Source organism: Notechis scutatus, chromosome 7, assembly GCF_049901735.1.
Source record: "Notechis scutatus isolate UNSWTSFEM ecotype Mainland chromosome 7, rNotScu1.2, whole genome shotgun sequence".
Lineage (NCBI taxonomy): Eukaryota > Metazoa > Chordata > Lepidosauria > Squamata > Elapidae > Notechis > Notechis scutatus.
The window spans coordinates 18,697,299-18,723,296 of record NC_142015.1 but is presented as its reverse complement, the minus strand read 5'-3'; the positions used below and the strand labels follow the sequence as shown (position 1 = coordinate 18,723,296).

The following is a 25,998-nucleotide window of genomic DNA, read 5'->3' as shown; positions in this document are numbered from 1 at the left end:
ACTGGGATAAAGGGCTAGAACTTAGTCTGAGAATATTAGTCTAGCCAGCAGGAGATATATTAAACAGAGATATGCAGCGATACTTTCAGCCAAGTAAGGAAGGCAAAAGTGCCCTGCTAACTACTGTGTATCTGTATTTACTGACCCTATATTTATTTATTATTTCAATGTATACATCTTCCATCGCACATTCATAAGTAGCAGAAAAACAACACACAGAGAAATAGCAGCTGGACTAAAAACCAACTCGTTATTCACAAATTGGCAGAACCAATGTATGAGCTCAACCTCACTTCCTGACCCTCAGGCCTGGGACAAAACCAAGTTTTGGGCACTAAAGTTGGACACTGCAAGACAATTGGCTGTCTTCCTTGGGCCTGCTAGCTTGCTCTTGTGTTGGACCTCATGGGACAGGTAGATGTAATTGTAGAAGCGGTCCCTCAAGTAACCAGGCCCATGCCATGTGTTCAATAGGTTTCTTAGGAAGACATATAAATCACCATCATCCTCATTTAATGACCTCATAATCCCTTGCAGGGTGGTGTCTGGGCAACTGAACGGAGCTGAGTGTTTACTGGCCGGATGCCCTTCCTGTTGCCAATGTGGAGTTTTATTTAGAAGATAAATTACCACACCATTCTAGGAAGATATATAAATGACTCCCCCCCCAAAAAAGTGCCCAGCTTAGAACTATCATGCCAGCAATGGACAACCCTGAGTAGGATTTGCACCTCACACAACATCTGCTGGAACTCACCGTATATAAATGGGCGTATAATCCTCGTCATACACGTATACACAATGTGTATACTCGTCATACACAATGTGTAGATAAACTTGTCATACACAATGTGTAGATCACATTGTGAGCAGTTGTAGGATAAGGGCATACACTGGTCCAGTTTCTGATTTTTTTCATATAAATGCTGCTACGTTTCAATGGTTCGATAACCTAGCCGTTGGTCTCTGAATGTAGACATTTTTAACATTCATATTTTATTGTGTTTTTTAAAATCTAGGTGGAATTTAATTAGAATAGAACTAATGAACTGGAAGATAACTTGGAGGTCTTTTAGTCCAGCCCCCTGCTCAAGCAGGAGAACCTATACTATTTGAGATAAGTGACTGACTAGTCTCTTCTTAAAAACCTCCAGTGATGGAGCACCCACAATTTCTGGTGGGAAGCTGTTCCACTGGTTAATTGTCCTCACTGTTAGGAAGTTTCTACTTAATTCCAGGTTGGTTCTCTCCTTGATTAGTTTCCAACCATTGTTTCCTGTCCTGCTTCCGGTGCTTTGGAGAATAATTTGACCCCTTCTTATATACGGTATACATTGCAAGTTCATCTATGACGTGCCATACGCTAAATAAATAGGTTTCTAAGCACATGAAAAGTGGAGTTCTGGTAGCATATTTAAAAGAAATTACAAGGAATAAGGACTTTGTTGCAGTTTTGCCACCAAGCCCAAAAACCTCTCATTGACTGAGCAGTGGAAGAGATTATTTTACAATGTTCACTTATTACTAATCCCGTTCCCTGATTGAAAATTCAGCATGTAGATGCCTGTTAACACTTAAAACTTCCTTCCTTCTTCCAAGTACCTTGTCCTGCTATTATAACAGGGCCAAGAAATATATAAAAAGGATTTCGAGAAAGGAATTTTGATTCTTAAAGGCTAGCTACAAGCAGCAGGGAAAAAATAAATAAAAGATTTAATTCTTAAGAGTCCCTACATGATGAGAGCCATTCCTTCAGGAAGGGCTATATAGATGGCTCTCAACTTACAGCCATTCATTTAGTGACTGTTTTAAGTTGCAACAACACTGAAGCAGGTAACTTATGACCAGTTTTCATACATACTACCGTTGCACCGTCTCCATGGTCATGTGACCAAAACTTGGCTACTTGTCAACTGTCCTGGGGTCTGTATAATCTTCCCAGCCAACTTCCGACAAGCAAAGTCAATGGGGACCCTAGATTCATTTAATGACTGTGTGGTTCACTTAACAACTGCAGTGATTCGCTTAACAACAGTGGCAAAAAAGGCATAAAACAGTGCAAAACTTGAATAACTGCCTTGCTTAGCAACAGAAGTGTTGGGCTCCATTGTGGTCATAACTTGAGCATTATTTGTACTTAGAAGTCTGTTGTAAGGAGGGCTAAACCCTTCTTGATGTATCTAAAATCTTGTGATGTTTGCATGCGGGATGATGCAGACCAAATAAATAAATAATTACATAAATCTGGTAACGTCTACTTTCTTTTGACCCATTTCCCATTCAATTTGATGAAACGTGTTTTACAAAGAGAAATTTTCAGTTGCTAAAGGCATCTGGGTGGAATTCCTGGTTTTCATTGCGCCATAATCTGAGATCCATAGCCTTCCTGGCTTTGAACACTTCCATTCAATCCCCAGGGTAGGCAACCACTCCTGTGTGTCATTTGGTCTGATTGGAAAGTATAGACAGCCTGGAGGCCTCCATGAAATGTAACCAATCCCAACAGTAGAACTTACATCACCTTCAAGAACCGTATCCATTCTAAAACAACACCAAGAGACACGGGACAAGAATTCTCAAGGAAATTAAGAATAAACAGAAGCTGAAGGGAACAAATCACCCGGATATTACAAGGCCGATTCTGGTGTGGCAGGACTTTTTGAAACTTAAATGCTTTTCTTACGCACATCCTCTGACATAAGCAAGAACATTTTGTTCTTGAATTTCATGGGAAAACACACACCCAGAGGGAAACAACATTCCTTAACAGAATAACAGAGTTGGAAGGGACCTTGGAGGTCTTCTAGTCCAACCCCCTGCTCAATCAGGAAACCCTACACCATTTCATACAAATGGCTATCCAATCTCTTCTTTAAAACTCCCAGTGTTGGAGCGTTCACAACTTCTGGAGGCAAGTGGTTCCACTGATTAATAGTTCTAACTGTCAGGAAATTTCTCCTTAGTTCTTCTCTTCATTTCCTTTCCACTAGATCACTCAGAATGCACTCACAAACACACAAAATACATGCGATACGGAAGAGACAAGAACAGGTTTGGGGTGGTTCGAAATTAAGGTGGTTACTTGGAGCTCCTAAATATGTGTGAATCAAAACAAATACCCCTCTTTAACACACCAGAAAAGAAAGCCAAATAAGGTAGAACTGCCAATATTGAACAAGTTACATTATACAAATGCATTCTCAAGGTGCAAAGTACAGTTCAATTGGAGGTAAGTGGTTGATAACTAACTGTTCCCGTCGATTGTCCTTCTCCATTCATCAGTTGACACAAAAGCTACACTTTTGAACAGATACCACAAATGGTGGATTGAATATATGAATATTGTAAATATTGGACATTACCTGCTTCAAGATGGTGTCAGGTCTTACCTTGACGTAAGACGAAGTGTCTGGGACAGTCTGGAACATCCTGGTTTGCAACTGGATGTCTGAAAGAGCCTTCAAACCAACCTAGAAGGAGTAGAAGAGATATGAACTAAACGGAGCCCCAAGTTTGAAGGTGTCCTTTTTGTAATAAGAACAAATAGATTCCAAAAAGTGTCATTATGTGTAAATCTAATCATGACACCTCAAGCAGAGGAACTCTTTAGGGAAAGAAGCCCCCACAAAAATGATTTGTTTTCATTCTTTGTTGGGTTATTTTTTTAATTGTCTGTCTGGATTTTCTTGAAAAGACAAAAAGAATAAGCAGGAAGGAGGAAGAGAAGGAGGGAGAGGTTTTCTCTTGGATATTTGATTCTCCAAACTGCCAATTAATTCGATTAAAGGCATTTACAATCAATGCTGTGCAGAAATTGTCATGCATGAAAAAGCGAATGCCCCTTTAACATTGGTACTGAGAAGGAGATGTTGACATGGTTCTATAAAACTTAATGAATTGCACTGAATGTTTTTCTTACTTGTTCAGACACATTTAGGGGTGTGTTTTTTTTAGCACCCTGTATGTGGCGCAGATGAAGTTAGAAAAAAGAAAGAAAGAAAAGACATTTGCTTAAACAACTTTATTGCTACAAAATAATAATATAAACACATAGCAAAGTACAGACACTTTCTACTTTTAAAAAAGGGATGAAATGCCTATATTTCAGTGTTGTTAGTTGTGTATGTGGGGGGTTGTATGTTTGTATGTGTGTGGTATATAGCCATTGGTCTAATTATGCAAATCCTTGGCAACTGGCCAGTTGAAACTAATTACTTAAGGTCCTATTGTCATTAATGAGCACAGACTGTTTAATTTGCTGCCATTTAAATCAATGGCATTGAACTGTTGTTGTATGCTGACATTCCATAATTATCAACAAGTATTACGCAATGATGAAACTCTCATTACCCAGTATCCTTGTTTCCGGAATTATTAGCCCATTATCTCTTTCTCCAATACCCACCGCTAACAACAGCAAAGTCAGTCCGAAATATGGATGAGAGATAATGTTAATACTTGCATTTACTATTTGAGTAAATTAAGACTGTTCCTTTGCCACTGCTCTTTGGCCACTGAACCCCTGTACAGTAGTTACAACGACTGCTCTGTTTGGTCATGTAAACACGTCTGGATGGGAGTTATCAACACTGGAAGTAACATGGCCAGTGTTACATCTGCTGTCAAAATAAATGGCTGTTTTTACAGAGTCACTTTCTCCGAAACCTAAACGCAGACGCATTAAAAGGATCCCAAGATCTAATCTCTAAATGAGGCATGTATAGTTCAAACTGACCAAGGTTGCTTTTTTTTCTTTTTCTTTAGAAGCAAATCCAACTTATAATCTGACTTATAACGAAGAGTAATGTTGTAAAAAATGGGAAAGAGTGATAGGAAGAATCAAACAGAAAGTTGCCCTTCTTCTCAGTTAAAATATGCTAACAATAAATTTAAAAAGAGGATTTATTAGACATTCCTTGAAAGGGAGACAGATCTATTTCAATAAAAATGTTATGCAAAAATTTGGTGAAGAGGGATTGTTTTTTAAAAATGCTAACAATAGGACTGGAATGCTATCCATGATTATTATTGGAAAATTCATCTCGCAAATATGCAAAAACCACCAAAATGAAAAGAACTGGGTTTTAAGCGTTTCAGAAACTATAGGGGAATTTAATTCATTTTGTTTCTTCTCTAAGGCATGACCTTTGCCTTCTGCTTAAACTGTGACCTGTGTGTTCTCCATATGTTTACTTAGAAGTCAGTTCCACGAAACCCAGGAAAAAGTGTTGCTTCGTAGTATATAAAACATAAGACCGGCGTACAATGCTTCAAACACAGACCTTTGCAAATGCAAACCAGATTAAATTCTTGCCACAGACACAGCTTGTCTATCCTAAATGTGCATTTCCTGTTCAGTGTTGTTAAAAGAAATAAAGTTGGTTTGAAAGCCAGCCATGGATGAGCATTCACACTCCATCTCAAATCTGTCTTGGCCAGATTAGGGGCACAAAACAAATATTTCTGAAGCTCAACACAAGTGTTACTAGATGTCTGCCTGAGCTGAGTTGGAGCAAGCATCTTCATTCATTACAGTGGAGCTTGTTCAGGAATATAGAGATCTATGTTTTTAGCTAACATGGGGATTTGAGGTTATTTCCAAATGATAATGTTTAAAAATTCAGTTTTATCATTTTTCCCTCTTTCTGAGGACATCCTATTTTCTTTACCGAAACCTTTGATTTTTCCAAATGCATCAATTACCTTATGCATTGGCCAACCAATTGGAACAAAAGGGTAATTATTCTCAGTTGTAGCTCCGATAAACTCCAGAAGATTCATTCTCACACTCTATACAATCTTTCCTAACTTGGCATCCTATAATTGTGCACAACTTCACTTTCCACCATCCTCAACCATCATAATCCTCAATCAGCACGAACCAGGAATGTTGAAAGCAATTCTATATAACACTTCTAGAGGAAATCAAATGAGGGAAAATAATTTTAGGATGTTTCAATTTTTATTTCTCCTGCAATTTTTTTTTTCTGAAAGAACAGAATGATAACAAACTTCTTCCTGGACTTAAAGACAGTTATCCTTAACATTTCCTTTGTCTCTCTCTCCCTCCCTCTCTCTCTTTGCTGGCTAATCTTCATTCTCTCCTCACTGATCCCAGATATACATATATATTTGCTACGAACAACATGCAACTTTGACTGAAGTGAAACTACCTGTGTAAAACAATCAGAATTGGATGGAAGTAGCGGGAACATTTCCACTTCTCACAACATTAAAAAAAAAGCCTCACAACATTAAAAACAAAACACACAAGTCAAGCTTTTCTCTTTCTTTGCTTTGCTAAAGCTGCCAAAAACACAGCAAACACTTACCTTATGGAGCGTACTTTGTCTTCAGCCAGTTGGATGGTTGAGAAATCCAGATCCACTATGACTGAGGAGAAGCTGACTAGAAAAATTCTTCCCCAGATCTATTAGTCCAGCAGCCACATTATCGCAAAAGATAGCTTTCCCCGCACTCTACCCTCAAGAACAAGATCAACTGGAAGCAACAAGGAAGTGAATTTCCTCTCCTGTCTTAAGAAGTCGTGCAGACTGCAGTAGTTTTCACATATCCTCAGGGTTAAGGGTATGTTTTATATATGTTTTTAAATGACTCCACGCAGCATCCTTTCCCCCTCTCTCGTGCCCAGACCCCCTCCCTTCCTTGTCTCTCCCTGGATTACCTCCCTCCTTCCTTTATCAATATTTCAACCGCTCCTTTGATAAATCACCCTAATATGACAACTTTGCCTGATCCACCTCTGCTCCCCGACTTGGTTCTCTAGCTGGAATGGCTTTCATCTTCCAGGAACCCTATAAAATTACAAGAATACACAACTTTGAGACAGAAATCCCCCCCTATTCCACACACACACACACACTCTCACACAGCAGGCAATCCCAAAAGTGACGCTGAGTGGAGCTCAAGTACTGTTTCCAGCCTTGGCTTCAGAAATAAAAATCCCTTCAGTTTCTGCTTTTGAACCAATACTTTATACTTTGGGCTTTATTGTCACCATGGTTAAGCTTTCGGGTGTGTGTGTGTGGGGGGGAATGTTTAAAAAGGATGGGAGTAGGGAAGGCAACCCAACATCCTCCCAGCACTGCAAGTTCCAGATGTAAGAAGGATGGCCGGATTTATTTAAAAGAATTCTAAACTCTGTACATCCTCAGGGATAGTTCCTTCTTTATTTCTTTTAATCCCCCTCTCTTTTTTTTAGCATGATGGTAGATTGTTCAATGCAGTTTCTTGGCTACAAAGCAGAAAAAGAAAAATATTGTAGAGAACCCCAAATTATACCCTAATTCTGAAAACAAAATATATGAAACTAAAGTAAATCAGTCCACAGTGGAATGAAAAGCAAAGCAGACAACTATAGAGTTGTCTATACACAACTGCTATACACATAGCTGGGTTCCTTACAATTAGGTTTGGTCTAGTGGGTAAGACACCAGGCTAGAAATCAGGAAATTGTGAGTTCTAGTCCCACCATAGGCATAAAAGTTGACAGGGTGACTTTGGGCCAATCATCAGGAGATTATGACTTGTAGTCCTGGTTTAGGCATGAATGCCAGCTGGATGACCTTGGACCAGTCATTCTCTCTCTCTCAGCCCAACCACCTCACAGGGTTGTTGTTGTTGTGGGGAAAATAGGAGGAGGAAGGAGCATTAGGAATGTTCTCTGGCTTGAGTTATTTACAAAAATCATAAAGAGAGAAGAATAGGAAAAAAAATCTAAATTAAAAATCATTTGCTCCTACATTCTTAATGCAGAAAAACAACAACACTATCTTAGAAAGAGGTTCCTCAGCTCTTTTATCATTCACTGCTCTAGAGAGAGGATCAAAACATGGTCTGCCTTCAGAAATGGTGTAGGGTCTCCTGTTTAGGTGGGGGGTTGGACTAGATGACCTACAAGGTCCCTTCCAACTCTGATTGTCTGTATCTGTTTCCATCTCTCTAATATCCATGTTATCAGTTGCTCATGAATTGTGGGGCAATTTTAGATGAAGAGTTCTCAGCACGATCAGCTAAAAAACTTTGAACAAATCAACTGTGCCTCCAATAGTGAGAGGACATTCTTTTCAGTCTGCCACAAATTTATGGGTATATTTTATCGCTCTCAATCCTCTCTCCTATTCTTCTCCTCAGGATTTCTGTGAGAAGAGGATATGACATGAGCAAGTGAAATTTTGTTTGTGGTGTCTTCAGGCCATCTAACTCCAGGCTTCTGGACCAATGGTATAATCCTAACAGTGATACTTCTGAAGTAAGATGGTGGAAAGATAAGGAATATTTATAAAAGGAAGGCAGTATTTTCTGATTCATATCCCAAATCAAATTCTATGGATGATACCATAGAACTTTCTGGAAGTATCACCCTTGGATGAGTTAGGTTTTTTGGAACAAAGTCCTTTGTACCTTTGCTCAGTGAAATGCACCTGATTATTAAAATTTACTTTAATGTGATTGATTGTTGACTCTTCTGAACCCTCATATCACCTCAGACCATCCCCTCAAGGTACTCACAAGTGGCACCTGGGCATGGGCAGACTGCTAGTAAATAATTATTGACCACAGTAAAAACGGTAAAACTATTAGCTTGTAGATCAGAGGAAAATAACCAGAATAGAAGCAATAAAATAATCAGGACCCTCATTATTTGCCTAATCAAGTGGTACATGAGTATGTACAAAATGCTAAAAAGCATTTTTAGCATAGAACCCATAACCATAGAACCCATAACCTCTTTCTGAATAATTGCTGTTTCATCTTCCCTGCCACACATGTTGCAAAACTGGTGATCCTACAATTGAGATATTTCTCAATATCAACACATATTACTGATTATCTAAACTGTAAAGAATTAATCAAGATAATCTTTGGAGGTTTTTTTTTTTGAAGTGCTAAAATAATAAGGAAAGAAAAGCAGAAGAACAAAAGCATTGGGATATTATAGTGTCTTTAAATTCTCAATAAATTCTAAAATATCCTCTCTCTCTCTCTCTCTCTCTCTCTCTCTCTCTCTCTCACACACACACACACACACACACACACTCATTCATTCATTCATTCATTCATTCATTCAGTAGAAAAGACACGCAGAAGAGTAAAGTTTGATATAAAGGAATGCTCTCTTTCACCATGCTTTCCCTGGTCATTTTACTTTTAAGTCTAACATATTGAAACATTTTCCTCCTTAATATATATGTATAACGTGGCAGGGGTGAAAGGTCAGTTTAGGAATCATGTCTATATGCAATTTAGTCTCCAGCAGACTAAATTCCTGACCAATCTTAAAGAAAACAACACACAGCTGAAACGTATATCTGGACTAAGTAAAGACATTGTGAATGTTGGCATCTTTGAGATTTCATTTGATTCTGAGCCGATTGTCATGAAAACCAATTTTTCAGGCAAAGTAAATGTTGCAGGTTTGCAAAGGGGAAAAAAAGAAAGAAAGAAAAAGAAACAGGGTTTTGCGGAGCTGCCATATGAAACTTGCAGTCTGGATTAGCCTCCTTCTCAGCTCTAACAGTCCACCATTTCTCTCGATTGCCTCATAAGTCACTGTGGGTTTTGAGTTTCTTTTTCATTTTTTTTTTCATAAGTCATTGTGGGTTTTGTGCTTGTTTTTCTTTTTTCTTCTTCTGATTTTTTTTTTAGGATTAGGCCACAAGTAATAAAATGAAATTGCTCTTTAGAGGTTCCCAAAGGTCTTTGAAACAGTTCTTATTATGAAAATGACAACACAAACTGAACCAAAAATAACCCCACCCTAAAATGTTCATGGACAAACTCCAATTATAGTATTAGGGAGTTATTTGATTCAGGTTGACTCTGTTGCTCCTGTGATCCATATTAACAAGTCACTGCTGCGTAAATATGAATGGATCTGGATACAGAGTGGACATTTCCAAGCAAATTAGTAATTTTTTTCCCCTTATACACTAAACATGATATGCCTAGATGAAATCTAAATATGTCTATTTTGTTTGGTGAGATAACAGTAGCTTAATAAAGATAGGTTTTGTTTAGATCACATTGCCAGAACAAAAAGAGGGAGGAAGGAAGGAAGGAAGGAAGGAAGGAAGGAAGGAAGGAAGGAAGGAAGGAAGGAAGGAAGGAAGGAAGGAAGGAAGGAAGGAAGGAAGGAATATATAAATGCAACCTGACCCTTATGATTAAAGCATGCAGGGTTTTTTTTTCCTTTTTAGTCAAGGTCATTTAAATCAGCAGACTTTTGAGAAAAATTTCAAGCTGTTTTAAATGAATAATAAAAAGCAAGGGGGAAGAACCAGTTACTCTCTTACATGAGGGGTTTTCATTTGCAACTTAAATGAAAAGAAAAAAGCACGTCAGCAAACTTCTTCCTTGTGTTTTCGATAAGAGCTAAAACTGGCATCCTATATCCTACCTCCTAAAATCTAGAAATTTTTTTTTAAAAGTTGTGTTTCTGTGTGTGTGTGTGTAATTTTTTTTTTAAAAAAATCTGTATTTCTGTTTTTCTGTCTCTGTAATAATATCACGGTTGGGCCCAGATATCCCGTGTGTCTAGTTGAAGTCACCTCCGAAGCTTTACTAGCCAGAAGAAAATTGCAGGCAAATTGAAACCAGCTGCAGACTTAGAAACAAAATGAAGAGAAAAGAGGGGGGGAAAAATCACCCCAGAAAGACAGAAAAAGTTAACAGGAGCTTTGTTTACAGAAGAAAAAGAGTTCCAAATTCAGCCTGCCATCTCAACAGCTAGTTAGTAAACTCTGAGTGACTTGTAGGTAAGCAACTTTTCAACATCCCATCAAGGGACATCTCTGGTAAACGCCCCTGGCATCTAAAAATGAGCACCCAAACATGCTTGTTTGGAAGTAAGTTTCACAACAAATAACAGGACACATTTGTCATAAGTTGAGGAGCCATGAGTGGAACTCCTCATGATTGAATGTGTGATCCCTGATTTATCATCTTATACTGCATGTAGTCCTCAGAAGTAAAAAAAAATAAAAAATTCTCCCTTTAAAAAAAATTACAGGTAGTCCTTGATTTACAACAATTCGTTTAGTGACTGAAGTTACAATAGCACTGGAAAAAAAAGTGACTGATGACCGGTTTTCATAGTTATGACTTTTGCAATATCCCTATGATCACGGGATCAAAATTCAAATGCTTGGCAGTTGGTTCATATTTATGACTGTTGCTGTGTCCAGAGGTAGTATATTCAGCAGGTTCTGACCGGTTCTGAAGAACCGGTAGCGGAAATTTTGAGTAGTTCAGAGAACCGGCAAATACCACCTCTTGACTGGCTCTGCCCCCATCTCTTCTCCGCCTCCCGAGTCTTCTTTTGTTGCCCTGCATAGGAGAACGGAGCTGGAAAGCAGGTTAGTGGGGTGGGGAGGGAATGGGATTTTGAAGTAACCTTCCCCTGCCATGCCCACCAAGCCACTCCCACAGAACTGGTAGTAAAAAAAATGTGAATCCCACCACTAGCTGTGTCCCAAACTGTCCCGTGTGGCCAAAGGCCCGGGATAAATGATGTTTCGGTGAATGGGCTGGGCTGAAGGGCGTGGGGCAGAGGGACGGAGGCCCACTGGCCAGGGTGAATGTCTGGGGGAGGACCAGCCATGGAGGAAAACTGGAGGTAAATAGGCAGAGGTGGAAGCCTGGAGGAGAAGGAGGAGCGGCCAAGGGGAGGAGCCCGAAGCTCCCATTCGGGTCCCAAGGTCATGGGATCACCTTTCGTGAACTTCAGTCAATAGGGAAGCTGGATTCACTTAACAACCAGGCTACCAGCCTATCCACTGCAGTGATTCACTTAACAACATGGCAAGGAAAGTTGTAAAATGGGGCAAAAGTCTCTTCACAAATGTCTCACTCAACAGCAGAAATGTTGAGCTCAATTGTGGTCATAATTCGAGGGCTACTTGTACAAACTTATTTTCTGAAGATAGAATTAGGATTTAGGGTTTAGGAGGGGGTGGGTATTTTGTCTCACGTGAGGGCGAGGAGTTTAATATAATATACAGGATTGTGGCCTCAAATTGTGATCTGAAGCAGGGTTTTTGTTTTTCTTCTGTGGGGGCTGAGAAGAATTTCAGTGGTGATCATGGTTCTACCTTGGTTTCTCAAGATAGCAATAGCACTTAGACTTATATACCGCTTCACAGGGCTTTGCAGCCCTCTCGAAGCGGTTTACAGAGTCAGCCTCTTGCCCGCAACAATCTGGGTCCTCGTTTTGCCCACCACGGAAGGACGGAAGGCTGAGTCAACCTTGAGCTTGGTGAGACTCGAACTGCCAAATTGCAGTCAGCCGGCAGTCAGCAGAAGTAGCCTGCAGTACTGCACTCTAACCACTGGGCCACCGTGGCTCAGTTCTAAGATCAGTTCTCACTTCCCTTATGTTTAGCCACTGTATCCTCTTTAACAGGTTTCTCTTCTGTATCAGCACCTCAAAACATGCCAAGCACAAAAAAATAGTACCAAAAGATCAAGAACATCATGCAAGAAGTAGTTCTAAATTCAGACAACTTTGAAAAGGGAGGTTTCAGCCTCTGAAACGGGCTGTATTGAGTATTCCAAGCCAGGAACAAAACTCCGATTCCAAAAGTTTTGACATTTGGACCACCAAAGTGTTGAGTAGATCTAATTCAGTTGTTCAGATAAGAAACACTTTAAATGGGACAGTTTTGTTTGAATGCAACACATTTTCATTTCGTGCGCACCTATAACTGACCACCAGCAAAAGCTATTTGAAAATGCAGATAAGAATTCACTCATGATTCATACTGCCGCATTCTGAGCAAGCTGAAATATCCAAACTATCTTTGACACATGTTCCATGTAGAATAAAGCTTCAAATCATCACAACCAGTTTGGCAAATGCTTGCATTACTTAAAATGGGAAAAGGGAATGTATTCCTTCATTATAGAGGGAAATGTCTATTTTTGTGTCCAGAGGTCATAAAATCACTTAGTCAGGATCTACATCAGTGGTCGGATTGGCTGGGACTTGGGAGGCAGAGAATAGATGGGGGCAGGGCCAGTCAGAGGTGATATTTGCCAGTTCTCTGAACTACTCAAAATTTCCCCTACCAGTTCTCCAGGACTGGTCAGAACCGGCTGAATACCACCTCTGATCTACATCCATGGTAAGGATACTGTAAAATCTGATTAATAAGTAAACAAATAACAGAATAACAGAACTGGAGGTCTTTTAGTCTACCTCCCTGATCAAAGTAGGAAACCCTATAGTACCATTTCAGACAAACTGCCCAATCTCTTCTTTAAAATCTTTAAAATCTCCAGTGTTGGAGTATTCACAACTTGTGATTCCCCCATTGTCCATTTGAGCATTAGGTTATGACTTAATGGAGCTGGATTTCCATAAAAGTGTATTTCCCCCCAATTTAATTTGTCAATTAATTGTTTGGCTTTAATCTCACAGTCTTCTGAATATGGCTAAGCCACTATTTGGTTTTTGAGTGGCCTCAATTCTTTTCTGAAATGGTTGACATTTTTCTTTTAGGAAAAATTATAATCACTCACTTACTCACTCACACATGCATACATGCATACTTACAAACATTTTGGGAACCGATGAGGAGTTTTGAACAATTACATGTCTCTGGAAATTCATATCTACCATATGATTATGAAGGCTCCCCATACATATGGCAGAAGTACATCGAACCTGAAGCTATAAATTGAACTCTGGATAACCTTTTCTGCCTATACAACCAACTTCTCTAGAGGTAAAGATAAAAGGGCCCAGGTACTTTACCTGAAGCATGAGATTTCCTGATGATTAGAGACATAGTCAGGGTAACATTCCCTGGATTGTTAAGGATTACTTTGCAGTAGTATTATATCCAAGAATTATTGAAACCGATGGATCAGCTGAATTCTGGCGCGGGAGGGGGAGGCTTTAGGGGAGTTCTTATATAAGTAACTTCCCCTGTCTGTTTATGAGATTTAGAGTGAAGCAAATAGAGTGAAGCAAAACTGAATTTTAAGAAACATTTTATAAGAAGTGGAGGTATGTTTTAGTAGCAGCATCTGTATTTGATTAAGGACATCACAGGGCCTCCAAGGCTGAGAAGGGGGAAAGAGATTCTTCGGGTTGCTTTAGCAAGAATTATAAACACAAATAGGTCAATTTAAAATTAAATTTAAAGAATGAGCTATAAAAGCAACATTAAACCTTGTTTTGCTTTCCGTATCCAAGAAATCACATTTACTACGGTGCCTGCATAAATCCTTACTGGTGAGGCCGGATGAAGCCAAAATATTCCTTGCACTACTCAAAAGCTCTTTTTGTTAACAACATGGATCAGGCAGGAGGCTAAACCCTCGGTAGAGTTACCAATCTGCCCCAAATTTAAATATTTATCATGGGAGAGGCTAACATTTCAGTTAGCATTTACATTCTTCAGGCCGAGTTGCTTGTCCGTATTGCTTGTGTAATGGCCATTGATGCATTATACACTATCAAGTGGTTTCAACTCTTAGCAACCACGTAGATCAATCTTCTTCACGATAATCTGTCCTAATCTGTTTCAGGTCTTTTAACAGTGCATTCATCACCACTGTAACTGAGTCCATGCACATTGTGGCTGGTTGTTCTCTTCTTCTCTTTCCTTCCACCACCTTTCCCGGCACTTGAATCTTTCCTAGAAAACTGGATCTTCATGTCATGTATCTAAAGTAGGATAATTTAAGCCTGGTCATTGTACCTCAACTGAGAACTCTGATTTATTCTCCTTCTCCTATTCCTCCCTTCCCTCTTCCCTTCTCCTTCTCCTTTTTCTCCCCTTCTCCTTCTGCTTCTCCTATCCCTCCTCCACCTCCTCTTCTCCTTCTCCTCCTTCTTTTCCTTGTTACCTTCCTTCTCCTCCTCCCTTCTCCTCCTCCTATTGCCTCTCTTCCCCCTTCCCATCCTCCTCCTCTTTTCTCCTTCTCCTTCCCCTTCCTCTCCTTCTCCTTCTCCTCTCCCTCCCTTTCTCCTTCCTCTCCCTCCCTCCCTCCCTCCTCCTCCTCCTCTCTTCTTCATCTTTCTCCTATCCCTCCCTTTCTCCTTCCTCCCTCCCTCCCTCCTCCTCCTCTCTTCTTCTTCTCCTATTCCCTCCCTTCCCCTTCTCCTTCTCCTTCTCCTTTTTCTCCCCTTCTGCTTCTGCTTCTCCTATCCCTCCTTCTCCTCCTCTTCTCGTTCTCCTCCTTCTTTTCCTTGTTCTCCTCCTTCTCCTCCTTCTTCTCCTCCTTCTCCTTCTCCCTTCTCCTCCTCCTATTGCCTCTCTTCCCTTCCGTCCTCTCTTCTCTTCCATCCCTTCCCTTCCTCTCTTCCCTTCTCCTTCTCCTCCCTCCTTTCTCCTTCCTCTCCTCCTCTCCTCCTCCTCCTCCTCCTTTTCCTTCTCCTATTCCCTCCCTTCCCCTTCTCCTTCTCCTACCCCTCCCTTCCCCTTCCACTCTCTCTTCTCCTGTTGTTAGTTTCTGGCTTTTTCTAAACCTGTTGTTTTGGATTTTTTTTAAAAAAAACATTAGCCTCCACGAACTAAATAATCAATTAACCTCTACCCCAACTCCAGCCTTATATTTCTGCTTTACAGAAGAACGAGAGTCATGCCCTGAGTCAGACATTCCTAGTGGACTTGTCGCCTTTCCAGTCAGGAGCTCGATTTCCTGTTCTTATCTCCACCAAACAGATTTCCCTTCCTGGGGACTACTCTCTCTCTCTCCAACCCCCTTACTAATACACCTTTAAAACCATTTGTAAAACTGATCTAAGTTCACATCTTATTGTGAAAGTAAGCAGCAGAAGATAGGAGATAAAAAGCTGTCTGTTTTCTCAACTTCCCCTAACTTGAGAGAATCTTTTTTTCCAATCTAAACAGCACAGTTTAAGGGGAAGGAAGTGTGTCTTCTTACAAGGAGTGATGGAAGGTGGTAGATCCCAAAGATGAGATAAAGTGGGCAGCATTGGTGGAAGAGAAGGAGGAGGAGGAGGAGAAGAAGGAGGAGAAGAAGGAGGAAGAGGAGGAAGAGGAGAAGAAGAAGGAGAAGAAGGAGGAAAAGGAGGAGGAGAAGGAGAAGGAGAAAGAGGAGGAGGAGGAGAAGGAGGAGGAGGAGGAGGAGAAGGGAGCAGGAGGAGGAGGAAAAGGAGAAGGAGAAGGAGGAGGAGAAGGAGGAAGAGGAGAAGAAGCAGAAGGAGAAAGAGGAGGAGGAAGAGAAGAAGGAGCAGGAGGAAGGGAATGGGGAGGAGTATACAATACATGGTTAACATTTTTTGAGTATGTTATCCTTGTGAGAAATTATTCAGAATCAGAGAATGATCTTCTATCTCAGTCTAATCTACCTAGATGCAGCAATTTAGGATTTTAAGGCCTTCAGGATATTTTGCATTTAAATGGGATGAACCAGTGGTGGTATATTCAGCAGGTTCTGACCAGTTCTGGAGAACCAGTAGCGGAAATTTTGAGTAGTTCGGAGAATCGGCAAATCCTACCTTGGACTGGAGATTTTACGGTATCCTTCCCCTGCCACGCCCACCAAGCCATGCCCACAGAATCGGTAGTAAAAAAATTACCGAATCCTACCACTTGGATGAACAGAGAGATGGAGAGAGATCCCTCATCTCATGGACAGTTCTGGTCTTTTGGTGATGCTGAAAGTACGAACTTAGTTGCCATTCCTACACATTCAGGGTTATTGGTTGCTGGTTCCTGTGGGAATCCCCCACATGCGACTTGAGGCACGCTTTGGCTGGAGGCTCAGAAAATTCGATCCCGACAGCACATGTGCAAAACGGAAAGCAGTGAAACTATCTCTCTCCTACCCTTATAAGAATTCCTTAATTGTCAAGGTTATTAATCATTGGAAGATAAGATCCTGCTTTTTTTTTCCTTTCTTTTTTTTAAAAAGAAGACTGAGCATGCACATTTTCTAAACAATGGGCATCGCAGTTCTCCATGCCACCATTACCTTGCCTCAAACCTTCTAGAGCAGGGGTGTCCAACCTTGGCAACTTTAAGCCTGGAGGAATTCTGGGAGTTGAAGTCCTCCAGGGTTAAAGTTGCCAAGGTTGGACACCCCTGTTCTAGAGCAATGATGGTGAACCTTTTTGGCATCGAGTGCCCAAACCGGAACACATGCATGTGCATATGTGCATGTTGGAGTGGCGGAAAACTGAAGACCAGCTGGCCAGTGTGCACATGTCTTTTTGGCCATTTTTGAGGCCATTTTCAGGCCATTTTTCAGCTGGTTTTTGGACTTTTTCAGGCCATTTTTGGGCCCATTTTGGGGCCATTTTCAGAGTGTTTTCTGGGCTGTTTTCAGGCCAATTTTCAGGGCATTTTCAGGGCCATTTTTGCCCCAAAACAGCCTGAAAAAGGCCTAAAAACCAGGCTTTGGGCCAATTTTCAGGCTGCTCTCCAGCACCCACAAAGATCAGCTGGCTGGTGCGCATGTGCATGCCAGAAACCAGAAGAGCAACTGGTGACGATGCATGCGTGCCACCCCTTGCACATGTGCCATAGCTTTGCCATCACGGTTCTAGAGCATTTTGGAAGCTAATTATGGGATTGCTTCCTTTCCTGTAAATTCACAATTTTGACAAGAAGGCCAGGGGCCAGGGAATTAGCCAGACTATAAAAGTGTGCAGAATTAGTCTCTCTCCTTCCATAGTTAGAGCAAAAATCCCCTTGATTTCATGCCACATAAAAAAGTGGGGGATAAATGGATATAAATTTTCACTGTGCTTATGACATGACACCATTGTCTTAAAAGCCAAATGCCCTTTTTCCCAATTGCAACCTTGGTTGTAGGCTGCCATGTAGAACCAAGGTTGAATGGAATTGCTTGAGTCTGGGAAAGTTTGATCTTCTCCTCTTTTCTGTTACAAGCAGAGGAAAATCAAGCCAGGCAGATTTTTTTTAAAAAAAAACAGGGATTATGAAACTGACTCAAAGGATTAAGAACTGCTGATAATATTGCCTGTGAAAGCTGCTAAAAAATCTCTTGAGTTGAAACCATGGAGGGTGTGCTAAGACAAGAATTCCAGCCAATGAGAAAACTGCTTAAACCCAAACCCTGCAGAATCAATTTGTCCGAATCACAAATTGCAGAATTGAGGGGTTCCCCCTCCCCATTTGAGTTGCAGTTGAGCTAAGATGAAATGAAATCAGCTGGGCTGCCCAAGGGAGACAACGTCATAGATACCAGACAGCATGATGCCAGTGCTGGATTGGCAGAAATGTAGTTTGCGTGGGAACAGTCAGATAATATCTGCAGACGGTTACAGCATTGAAAAGATGTAGCCATGGAGGAGAACTCCTACTTTGCTTCCAGAAGATCTCTAATTCTATCCTTGAATTTTCCATCTTTCAAAAGATCTCATCTGCAGAGACAATGCTTTCCAACTGAGATGCCAAAAAGCTCTTGCTGGCCAAATGGAAACTCTAGTTGGGCAAGAGAGATCTTCAACTCTCAACTGAAGCCCCCAAAGTGTTTTTTTCAAGAAACAACTAGACTTTCTTTGTTTTTTCTTTCACTTCTCATCCAAGAAACTTCTTCAGTTATGACTGAATGATGGAGGATGGAAGGATTTATATTACATTAGACCAGGTGACTGCAAGGAATATAAATCAATCCATCCTCCACCATTCAGTCAGAACTGAAGAAGGTTCTTGGATGAGAAGTGAAACGTCTTCAAGGAAAAACAAAGGAAGTCCACTTGCCTCTTGAAAAAGCACCTTTGGGATAACTATGACTTGGATGAATGAGAATCTCCATAGGTGTTCAATTAAAGCTTTATATGAGACAATAACAGAAATAAATTGGGCTACCCATTAAACAATGCACGGAATAGGGACATGGCAAAGCAATGCACGTTGGATTAGAATGCAAGTAGATCGGAATCCAGAAACAATAGAAGTTAAACATTATAGCCCCAAACAACAGTTCCAGTAAACAAATGCCAACTTGCCTTGTTTTGTCATGGTCCCATCCAGTTTGTAATTCTCCAGCTTATGGTCCTGACCTCCCATGCCGGACTCTATTTCCTGTCCCTGACTGCTATAGCTTCATTTATCTGGATTGGCCACCCATGACCTCCTGGGGAAATAGAGGCAACCTCAAGCATCATTCCCTCCGGCAGGAGGGCAGGAGAACAAAGTGGACTGGAGATAAAATCATTCTTTTCATCCTAGAACCATTTCCCCAACTCAGCTCAGCCCTTCCCACTACGGTTTATCCACCCAGATCGCAAACATTTGGGTAATGATGTGCTGCCTCCTCACAGTCATTGACGTTGGCATTTTTTAGGATCCTTTCCCATTAGGAATTCTTCTTTCCTTATGTATGGAATTGAATGCCGGATTTGGGAGATTTAAACCTATCCAGCCAAGCTAAAGAAAATGTCCCAAAGGTGTTTTTTTCTTTTTTTCCCCAAAAGGCAACTGGACTTTCTTTGTTTTTTCTTGAAGATGTTTCAGTTCTGATCCAAGAAACTTCTTCAGTTCTGACTGAATGGTGGCAGGATGGAAGGATTGATATTCCTTGCAGTCCTCTGGTCTAATATAATATAGATCCTTCCATCCGCCATCATTCAGTCAGAACTGAAGAAGGTTCTTGGATGAGAAGCAAAATGTCTTCAAGGAAAAACAAAGAAAGTCCAGTTCAGAGATGGTATTCAGCAGCTTCTGATCAGTTCTGGAGAACTGGTAGTAGAAATTTTGAGTAGTTTGGAGAACTGGCAAATACCACCTCTGACTGGCCCCACCCCCATCTATTCTCTGCCTCCCAAGTCCCAGCTGATTGGCTGGGTCTTCTTTTGTTGTCCTGTGTAGGAGAATGGTGCTGGAAAGCAGGTTAGTGGGGTGGGGAGGGAATGGGGATTTTGCAGTAACCTTCCCCTGCCACGCCCATCAAGCAATGCCCACCAAGCCACACCACGCGCACCAAGATATGCCCACAGCACCAGTAGTAATTTTTTTGAATCCCACCACTGGTCCAATTTCCAGGTGTTGAACAAGCACTTTTGGGACAATCATGATCTGGATGACTGAAGATCTCCATAGACACTGGGGAAAGTGTGTTTGTGATGACCCAGAGTGTAACACAAATGTAACAAAATCCAAAACGTAAATAAATGTCCTTTAATGCCTCCAACTTGGCCCCACTGTTCAATAGTTCTCAGTTGGAGATAAAACTTATTCAAAAATAGTTTTCAAAAGAAAGCAATACAGTCTGCACTTAATGAGCAGATAGAGGTGAAATAAAAAACCCAAAACAAACTACAATGAAGGAATTTCCACAATGGATAAGTAATTACCAACTTCAAGGAGATAACAAGGCACAGTCTGTTGGAAGGACGCCAACCAAGATAACTTCAGCCCAAAATAAAACACGCTTTGCTTCTGGCAATGCTGTGTTTTAACCATCTCTCTTATATACTAGTCTCCCCAGCTGCAACCAATGAGGAGGATCATGGCCACTTCCTCTCTCGTAAGCCAAGTTGTTTCCTTCTCCGTTCCTCCCTGTGTGTCCTAGGATGCAGAGGGGATGGGCCTGGTTCTTCCTCTGAGTGCCGAGCTGGCTTGTGCCCTTCCCCAGCCTTCTCCACAACCTCTGGAGCCACACCTCCACTCCCTGTCGGCTGTTCCTCCTCTCCCTCAGAGTCCAACTCTACCAAGGGCATGACAGTGTTGGACTATGCATAAGAGACAGGACAACAGAGAGCAAAAGCAGATCTATACTCTCTGAATATAGATCGAGACTTGGGTTCCATCTTCGGAGCTCTAAACATATTTTGGGGTTGGCTTTGGGGAAATCAACTGTTATTGGCCTCAATATTTGATGGAATTCTTTCCTCCTGGATTGCTTTCTCCATATGGCCTAATTCATCTTAAAATCCTGCTCTTCCTGATTCTGAACTCATGACAGAAACCGCTTTTGGTAATGGTTCCTCATTTATGAAACACCTGCTCTAGGAAATTCTCATGTCACCAATGCTCTTTTCTGTCTAGGGGTGTTCTCTAAATATACCTTTCCATGCTGAAGGGTCATTCACGTGTGCTCCCTCCAGTTTTTTGAGAGGAGATTTGATGCTTTCTTTAAAACAACGTTCTTTCTATTTACAAAGGGAAGATGGGAACAAGTATGCCAAAGCCGCGTTGAAGCCTTATTCAAGAAAGATAGACAACAAAACTTGCAAGGCTACAGGGTCTCAACTCTTCTTTCATCAGTCAATGGATGACACTTCGGTGTAACTTAAAAAAAAAACATCACAAAGTTCATATACCTCTGCAAGTTTATGTGTCTGCTTGGGCACATGTGGGAAGAGGATGAGGCTAAACATTTCCAGATTCTGGAAATGAAATACTGTGCACCAGGGAGAAAAGAAAATGCAATAAGAATCCTTTAGAATCACCATGCTTCCTCCCCTCTGCCTTTCCCCTCCCCTCTCTTCCTCCCTCTCTTTTCCTCTCTCTCCCTATCTATTCCTCTCTCTCTCTTCCTCTCTCTCTCTTCTCCCCCTGTCGTTTCCTTTCTCTCTTTTCCTCTTTCTCTCTCTCTTCCTCTCTCTCTCTTTTCCTCTCTCTCACATACACACAGCTTGTGGCATCATTGGGCAGCTGCTGTAGTCACACAACATGCTTTGTCTATTTCTTAACCAATTGATGGCCTAGTGTTCCATAGTAAGAGCCTCTGAAAATGCCCTGGAAAAAAAAAAACCTGTTTTTGGCCATTTTTCAGGCCATTTTTGGCTGTTTTCAGGACATTTTCAGGCCTATTTTCAAGCCATTTTGAGGCCTATTTTTCAGGCCATTTTTGGCACAAAAACCAGCCAGAAAAAGGTCTGAAAAATGGCCTATTTTTTGGCCAATTTTCGGGCTATTTTCTGGGGCTCTGGCACCCACGAAGACCAGCTGGCCGGTGTGCATGTGCTTGCCAGAAACCAGAAGACCAGCTGGTGATGGTTCATGTGCCCACTGAGAGAGCTCTGTGTGCCACCTCTGGCATGCGTGCCGTACGTTCGCCATCACGGTTCAAGGACAGTGGTTGTCATCCAGTGGGCCGGGGACCACTGGTGGTCCGCGAGAAAATTTTGGTGGTCTGCAGAGAAATGTCCCCCCAAAAGCAATTAATCCAGGCTGCGTGGGAACACAAGGCTGCGCTGCCCACATGGCCTCCGGGAACACAAGTCTTGCAATGCTTGCATTGCAAACAACACGAGGTGGTGAGGGGAGGGGGGAAAGGGCGGGGGAGGGGAACTTGCCCCACTCACCCCACATGCCTCATCTTCTTTCTGCTTCTTTCTTCTTCTGCTTTTGGCTGCATGCAAGGAAAGCAGCAAAAGTCTTTCTTTCTCTCCCCCAAACTCTACCAGAAATGAGTCTTTGGGACCCTGCAAGGCATCCTGCTCCAAGAGGCTGCGCCGGTGCAACAAGTCTCACAAAGACTCATTTCTAGTGGAGTTTGGGGGAGAGAAAGAAAGACTTCTGCTGCTTCTGCTGCTTTCCTTGCATGAAGCCAAAAGTCTCTCTCTCTGTGTGTCCCCCCCCCCGGAGAACGGAGCTGGAGACGGTATCCTGTGATCCTTAATAAAGAATGATCAATCGGTAGGAAAACCGGGTGGGTAATTTTTCTGCAGACTTTTTTTGGGATTTTCCCAGGGTCTCTGCTCTATGGGATTTAAAATTATGAGTTTGGTGGTCCCTGAGGTCCAAAAGGTTAGCGACCCCTCTTCTAGGAGATGCCCCCAAAGAGCTTAGAAAGCTGCAGGAAAAGTGGCCACTTCTGACGTGTGTAAGAAACCAACCGAACCAATAAAAATGTCTCTCTGATACTGTTTGCATCTTCTCACAAGGACAACTAAGAAACCACTTCTCATTCTGAAAAAGTACTTGCCCCTGGCAGAAGGACAGAAGTTTGACATAATATAAACTTTGGATCAACAAAATGAGCAGGGATTGGTGCTAACCAAGTGAATGCTGATTTTTATTTCAGTTGGACATCTTTCGGGTTTTTTCTTCCTGGGGTGATCCCTGAAAAAATGTCCAAGCAGACTTGTTATGTTGACAGCTGTCTTGGACCACTGGGAGCTGAGATGAATGATGAGATGAATGATGAGATGAATGATGCTCCTCACTGCAATAGGTCTATTTAATACCTGCTCCTTTCCCCTCCTCTGCAATGTCTCCTTCTATTTTTTTTCCATCTTTGGGTTTTCTCAACTATCCACAAAGAATCATCTTCCGGATCTGACATCCGATATCAGCCCTGAGCCCCATCTTGAGTCCAAATAAATAATTCCTTCTGGCTTAATGCTGCAGGACTGAAAAAATTAGAAATAACTAATGTCCAGGGCTGCTGCAGACCCACCAACCTATGCCCCTGTGGGGTTAGGAGTTTTAACTATTCCCAGCAAATACTGGGGGAACAGAAAGCTCTGTGAGTTAACCCAGATAAGAAAGTTTTTGAAAGCTTGGACATTTAAAAAAAAAAAGATAGCAAAAGACAAATGGGGGCATTTATTAATCCTCTTAAACGGGGCCAGATCAGACATGTACATGAGTTCATGAGAGACTTGGGTGATTATTTCTCCTCTTGTTTACTTTGCTGGATTAACTGGTGAGAATATGATTTCCTTATCTGTCAGATATATACTTTTAGATGTATTGATATTTATCTGGTTCAACTGTTTTAAAAATTGACATATTTTAAATCAGTCTGTGACTCCCTGATAAGAAGGAAAGAAAGAAGGAAGGAAGGAAGGAAGGAAGAAGGAAGGAAGGAAGGAAGGAAGGAAGGAAGGAAGGAAGGAGAGAGAAGAGAGAAGAAGAAAGAAAGAAAGAAAGAAAGAAAAGAAAAAAGAAAGAAAAGAAAGAAAAGGGAGAAAGAAAGAGAGAAAGGAAAAAGAAAAGAGAGAAAGAAAGAAAGAAAGAAAGAAAGAAAGAAAGAAAGAAAAGGGAGAAAGAAAGAAAAAGAGAGAGAGAGAAAAGGAAAAAGAAAAAGAAAGAGAGAAAGAAAAGGAAAAAGAAAAAAGAGAAAGAAAGAAAGAAAGAAAGAAAGAAAAAAGAGAAAGAAAGAGAAAGAGAGAAAAGGAAAAAGAAAAAAGAGAGAGAGAGAGAGAGAGAGAAAGAAAGAAAGAGAAAGAAAAAGATAGACAAAGATAGGGATAGATAGAGATAGTGATAGGTTATATAGAAAGATGGATAGGCAGAGAGAGATAGACAGAGACAGATGAATAACAGAATAACAAAGCTGGGAGGGATCTTGGAGGTCTTCTAGTCCACCCCCCTGCTCATTTCAAAGTATACCATTCCAGACAAATGGTTGTCCAATCTCTTCTGAAAAACCTCCAGTGTTGGAGCACCTGTAACTTCTGGAGGGAAGCTGTTCTGCTGGTTAATTGTTCCAACTGTCAGGACAGACAGAAGAAGGAAGGGGAATCCATCAATCAGAGACTGGGATAAATATGGTGCAGACAGAACCTCATCGAGGCCCAAGTGGAGCAAGATATTGAAAGGAATGACTTATGTCATTTCCAACAGGTTTGCCCATAAGAGGGAAGCAGCTTTCAGTGCAGAAAATCCCTTAGCTAGTACGTTGTTCTTCTCAACGGGACCATTGTGAGATATTATGGAGAACAGACCCACAAGTATCTGGAGATATTGATGAGGCTATAAATTGGAAGTTCACCACTTCGGTCAATAAAAGATGCAATTTGCTTGTTTGGGACTTAGCAGAAGATGTGAACCTCTCAATTGTTATTGGTATATTAACTGAAGATGAAACAACTAGGCCATACTCGACAAGCCCTGTTTAAAACAAACCTTAACTTGAATTAGTGCAATATGTGAATCAGGTCATTGCAAGGCCTTTTACTAGATCTTAGGATCATAATTTTTCAGTTCTTTAAGAGGGCTGTGTGAGTCGGGAACATAAAGCTTCTTGAAAGTTATGGCTGTGTCCTTGATAAATTGTCCAAGGCTTTTCTAGCAATTCAGATTTGATTTTAATTGGCCTGACTGAATATTATAAACATCTGGAGGCAAGTCCAATGTTCATATCATTCTATAGCACCAGAGCCATGGAGATTGGGGGGGGGGAAGGAACTCTTTTTATAGCACTTTTTATCCAAAGAATCCAGATGTAGCAGAATCCTTCCTGCTCAACAGCTGCTGTCTGATATGTCTTGTGGCCAACAGCTTGCATAACTGAGCTGTGTGGCTTTGCTTCGTCTGTCTGGGAAACATCAAAGCTAATGCAAGAGAGCAAATCATGATTACATATGAAGCAGTAGCATCTTGAAAGAGGTTGGAAGGACTCAAGACTATAATGGATTCTTGTTTTGGCTAGTCGTTACTGATAAGTCCATATTGTAAAGGAGAACCATGGATAAATGGCAGAGAACTCACTTTGGGGAAAGAATGCTTGTAAGTTGAAGCCCTAACATTGAATTTTAAAAAAAATTAATATCTGAAAACTTGATATTCACAGAGCTATTAGCACTCCCTTAGATGGACCAGACTGGCCTAAACTAATAATGTTTGGCCAGATGGTAAGCCATCTCCTTAAAATGCTTTGGAAACATTGCTTATTTAGAAAGCTGATGTGAATAGAAGGAGCCATAGCTTGCTTCAACACCCTCACCAAAAAGATTATCTGTATTCAGGACACAGACTGAGTTGAAAAAAACCTAGAATTTCAATAATACCAGGGCTACATTAAACCGCAGGAAAGGAAATGAGACAAGAAATTTTTTCAAAGGGTTAAGAAGATGGATTGTGATTGTGGAGTCATGAATCAAACACCTTCAACCCAATGCCTCAGAAGATTGGGAGTTCTAGTTCCGCTGTAGGCATGAAAACCCCACTCATCATCTCCTGGTGATTGGCCCAAACCCATCCAGCCAAATTTCATGTCTAAGGTGGGGCTAGAACTCACAAGTCTCCTAGTGATTGGTCCAAAGTCATTCAGTTGGCTTTCATGCTTAAGACAGGA

The 25,998-nt window shown here is 41.2% G+C and overlaps 1 protein-coding gene across 2 annotated transcripts in view; it reads right to left on the bottom strand.

Annotated features, from left to right (window-relative positions):
- FLI1 (Fli-1 proto-oncogene, ETS transcription factor) overlaps positions 1 to 6,558 on the bottom strand; it is a 114,221-nt gene extending 107,663 nt beyond the window's left edge. Inside the window, exons 1-2 of one of the 2 annotated variants that reach the window (XM_026681188.2) lie at positions 6,333 to 6,558; positions 3,363 to 3,470 (exon numbers count right to left, since the gene is read on the bottom strand). In XM_026681188.2, the coding sequence (XP_026536973.2) occupies positions 3,363 to 3,428 (66 nt within the window). In that variant the 5' untranslated portion in view covers positions 3,429 to 3,470; positions 6,333 to 6,558. The remainder of the gene's footprint in view (positions 1 to 3,362; positions 3,471 to 6,332) is intronic. The other variant, XM_026681186.2, reaches the window with a different exon arrangement.
- Between the last annotated feature and the right edge of the window lie 19,440 nt (positions 6,559 to 25,998).